The 4743-nt window shown below is 28.5% G+C and overlaps 1 protein-coding gene across 1 annotated transcript; it reads right to left on the minus strand.

Moving 5' to 3' along the window:
* Positions 1 to 592: 592 nt before the first annotated feature.
* Positions 593 to 1091, minus strand: EIN_062560 (hypothetical protein; the record flags this gene model as incomplete). The annotated part of the gene is made up of 3 exons (XM_004260294.1): positions 593 to 741; positions 798 to 811; positions 934 to 1091. 3 exons carry the CDS (start codon positions 1089 to 1091, stop codon positions 593 to 595), a joined length of 321 nt encoding a protein of 106 aa, XP_004260342.1.
* Positions 1092 to 4743: the final 3652 nt, after the last annotated feature.

The raw sequence follows: 4743 nt of genomic DNA on the forward strand, positions 1-4743 counted from the left end.
GTTTTTAATGCCACTTAACTGTTACCACGTTGCACTCGATCACATAGCACATATGAATATCAAGTTTTTAGATTGTTAAATAAAAATGTTAAAAAAATATTTTTGAAAAATAATTTAAATTTTTGGAATTCTGTAATTATTCTATCAATTTTCATTTTGTAGTATGTAATAAATAATAAAACAATTTAACACTATTTTTTTTATCCAGTTGGTTATATTCGACATATGGTTTTTTCGCTGACAATAGATTTCACAAAAAGGATGAGACTTTTCATCACTTTAGTGCCATAGGGATATACACAGCAATGCATGAACTGTTTGTTGAGGGGTCGAGTGCGTGCACAACACTCTGGGATGAGAGGCACTGAAGTCTGTCTGACTATTTTTGTTTATTTTAATATTATATTTATATTTAGTAATATTTTTAAAGGATTTCAGTTAATAAAATACAACAAGAATAAAGAATAAAGACAAAAGTCAAATCAGATAACAATTAGATGAGAGCAAATTATGAGCGTATTTCAATATGTGTTGGATTCTTACCTTTGGAGTTTTTGTTCTTGGGATTTTGATAAGACCACTGTTTCTGTTTCTAATCGTCTTGCTTGTTTAGTGTGATGTATGTGACTGTTTTAACTGCCTTCTTATGTAAAGGTGTATCTTGCTTTGTTGCAACATTTTCAAACATTTCCAAGTGTAACACCATGTTTACTGATGACTGTTTGTTTTGACATTGGTTTCCTTTTATACACAAAAGTGACACGTCATCATTACATTTGTCAAGATTCAATCAAAACTTTGAGTCTTGACACTTGATATAAATACAACAATACTTTATTTGAAAACATAAAATTTATTCATAATATTGTATCAAAAAATAATGAAAAAGACGTGAATTAATTACTGTACCATTTTGAGAATCTCATCAAGAACCTCAGAGCGGCCAGGCGTTTTATAATGACCTTTTGGTTTTGGAAGAATACAAACGTGGGAAGTGAGGCAATTGAGTATTCGGCAGCATAATCAGTTGCTGTGGTTGCGTCGAATTTGAAGAACTTGAGATTTGTGTGTTCTTCAGCAAGTTTGTCCATCATTGGCGCACATGCTTTGCATTTTGCACACTCAGGAGAATAGAAGATGACAAGAATGTTCTTGTTGTTTCAATTCTCTCTTTTACTTCGGCAACATTGGTTGTGTATCTCACTGACAAATCTTGATTCTATGCCATATTTTAGTCTTTAAATATGTTACAACAGCTGTGTGTTGTAACACCAATTGTTACGACACATAGTTACCAATGACCAGATGTTGTAATAACTTTGTCGTGATTAAATAAAGTTTTCATTAAATTAAAAAACAAATTGTTTAGTTTTTATGGTTTTATTTGAAAATATATAGTTGGTATCAATTTTAATAATAAATCAACTGTAGGTCTTTTAACCGATATGTTTTTTTTAAAAAAAAACATTCACTTTGAATAAATAATTCAAATGAGTATAATAATAAATTTAGGATATCAAAATTGACATTAATATACAAAGACTGGCTTAACTCTTTTAAAAGGAAATAACATAATTATAAATTATTATAAAATTGTCAAAAATATACAAATAATCCATTTTTGATTATTTTTATTTAAAACACAATTAGTCGTATTAATTTTTGCCTCATTTTTGTTTTAAAAACGGGGAAATAATGTTAATTTTTTGCCATACAAACTTATTTTTTAAAAAAGACTTAAAAACGAAAAAAAACATTCTATAAAATAACACTGAAGCATTTTTGGGCTTCAGCATTAACTGTGTAAATTTTGGTAAACGCCTGGTTGTGTTTAAGAAAGAGTATTATATATTATGTAAAAAGTTTGAGTGTTCATTAATTCAATTTTAGCATTCTTAAGTCAATTCCACAAACGTTAAACTGGTTGTCTAGTTTTGGGGGCTTAATAAATTTATTGATTCTATCCATCCACAGACAAATTGTCTTGATGTGCTTTTTCTGTGTAAAAGGAATATTTTATTTTTTGGTATGCAAAAATGTAGTAAGCCAAGAGTTAATATCACAGATGTTGTATCGCAAATACAACACAACTCAATTGAAATTATGAATGTTTGCAAATTAATGGAATTGAAACTTTAAATAATGTAAGCGAAGTAGTGGATAATAATTTTATTTTATTTTATTTTATAATTGTTTTAATTGTGTTCAAACTTAAGTTGCAATAAAAAAAGGAAATACATTTATGACCACTGTTCAAGTTGGTTAAAATTAAGAAAATATTTGTTGAAATTTTCACATCAAGTGTCGGCTTTATAACGTATGATAACTCTTTTTCATTTTTAGTGTGCACTTTGTCACAATTTTATTTTTACCATATTTTGTGATATTTGTCATTCACATTTGTGTCGTTGTCAACTTCATCACTTTTTGAGTTAAGCATTTCCATAGATGCAACCAGATTTGTCAATACAAAATCAAAAAGTTCAATTTTCAGTTTGTCATTCACAGACTTTTTTTATCATAAGTTTCTTCATCTTACAAACACCCAAGACTTTTGTTTTGTGAGCTTAAATGCAACAAATTGAGATTGGATGTCCTCGATGGACGAACGGAACACTTCTTCATTTGTGTTTTATTCACAAAGTTGCACCTTTTATTGATGCACAACTTTACATCATTCAAAGGATAGAAAAGACTCTACAAAACGTGGTGACTAAAACAAGTGAATTATACAAGAATTACAGAAGTTGAGATATATGAAGTATGTCACAATCAATGACGGATGCACTGAAATTTCAAAGGAACTTTTTGAGGAATGCAACAATCTTGAAACGATAGAAATATCATTATCTGTTAAAACAATTATTGGAGATGCTTTTGTGAGTTGTACAAAAGTTTCTGGAATTGTGTTTGATCCCAAGTGTATTTCTTTTTTTGTAAAACCATCAAACATTCAAGTGATAGTTATACCTGAAAGCATTACCAAGCTCAACAGAAGTGACTTTATTTAGTGTATGAACGTGAATGAACTGACTATACCAAAATCACTGAAAGAGATTGAACAAAACACCTTCAGTAATATGTATGATATCCTTAATTTTTCTAAAGACCCAATATTTGTAAAGAATATAAACAAACAGTTGTTGTTTCGAGTGAACAAACCAGATTTTGTAACAGTCAGACCAAAAGAATGTTTTAAAGGGTGTGTTAATCTCCAAGATGTGAAAATCCAAAATACAATTTGAGCATTAAATCAAAAGCATTTGCAAGATGTATTCGACTCAAACCAATCACCATCCCTCAAAGTGTGACATTAATCGCTGTAAAATCAACCGATGCATTTGGAGTTTGCAAAACAAATGCGTTTAATGGATTAAATCAAGTGCAATATGAATCAATGTTAGATGAACTTAACATTGACAATTTCATGACTCCAATGATGTTTAAAGACTATTCAAATTATAAAAATATCAAATGTCTCGAGATACAAATAACAACACAAAATATAAAATCTGAAACATTTCAGAAATTCAAAAGTTTAAATTTCAAGCTAACTATAAAATTTCAATTCCAGAATACATTTTTTGTTTTTTATTTTAAAAATTTAAATTATTATTATTAATTATAGTAATTTAATAAGTGGAAGAATCAATATAGATAAAATTCAGATAATTTCAGAGCACTAAGGGGCCTAAGAAGCCAAGAGTTTTTTCTTCCAAGCTAACGATCCTGGGTTCAATTCCCGGTTAGTGCATTTTTTGTTTTTTATTCTGTAAAATTATTTGTAAATAATTATTTATATATTAGAACCATTCGGTTATAATTATTTTTAATTTATTAAAAATAATTATTTTTTTTCATATACAATGGTATTTGTTCATTATTTATTATTCGCATATAAACATAAAAATCTGATTTTTACAAAATCACTTATATTTTGTTAATTGGTGGTTTTATTGGCTTTTTTCATAAAGAATAAAAAACATTGCCTTTATTTGTACTATCCAATTTGAAATGATTTGATTGTATTTGATATTATCTAATAAAACTTATTATTGTCTTAAATAATAACAGTATGAATATACATTCAAATATCGCAAACATGTGTATTTTAAGTCGTACTCAATGTATCACAAGAAACGTTTTCACCACTCTTGATATACCAAAGATCGCAACATTCACACAATGTTTTATTTACAATCACTCATTACATACAACAACATATAACACCGCGTTGTTGCGACACTCGTCACACCAACTTGCTATTGTACAAAATAAGCAGTTTTGCTTGCATTGGACACAAATCTACCCACTTTTGATATTCACATCAGAGCACCACAAACACCCAAAAGTCTTTGAGATTTCACCACAATTAGTAATGTTGTACACACTCTTATAAACTCCATTTACATACATGAAGTATTTGTTATTACATATTTCACAAATATGATCATTTAACAAATCATACATTATTATCACACTTTTGAAACGTTTTGTTATAAACATAATACAAATCTACACATCGCATACACTTCCCACTTGCATCATATGAATTGTAGATGCCTTCAAGTGTAAATTTGATACTTCCTGTTTTATTACACTGTACTTGTTATACAACTCCGAGACTTCTTCGTTTTCTCTTTTCAATCTGTACTATTTGTGTTGCATTTACTAAATTTGTTTTCGTTGTGATGTATATCATTTGCACATCGGAAACACCCAAACATGATACATTTCATAGTA

The sequence above is a fragment of the Entamoeba invadens genome (genome assembly GCF_000330505.1).
Source record: "Entamoeba invadens IP1 unplaced genomic scaffold scaff_1105074726711, whole genome shotgun sequence".
NCBI classification, from domain to species: Eukaryota; Evosea; order Mastigamoebida; family Endamoebidae; genus Entamoeba; species Entamoeba invadens.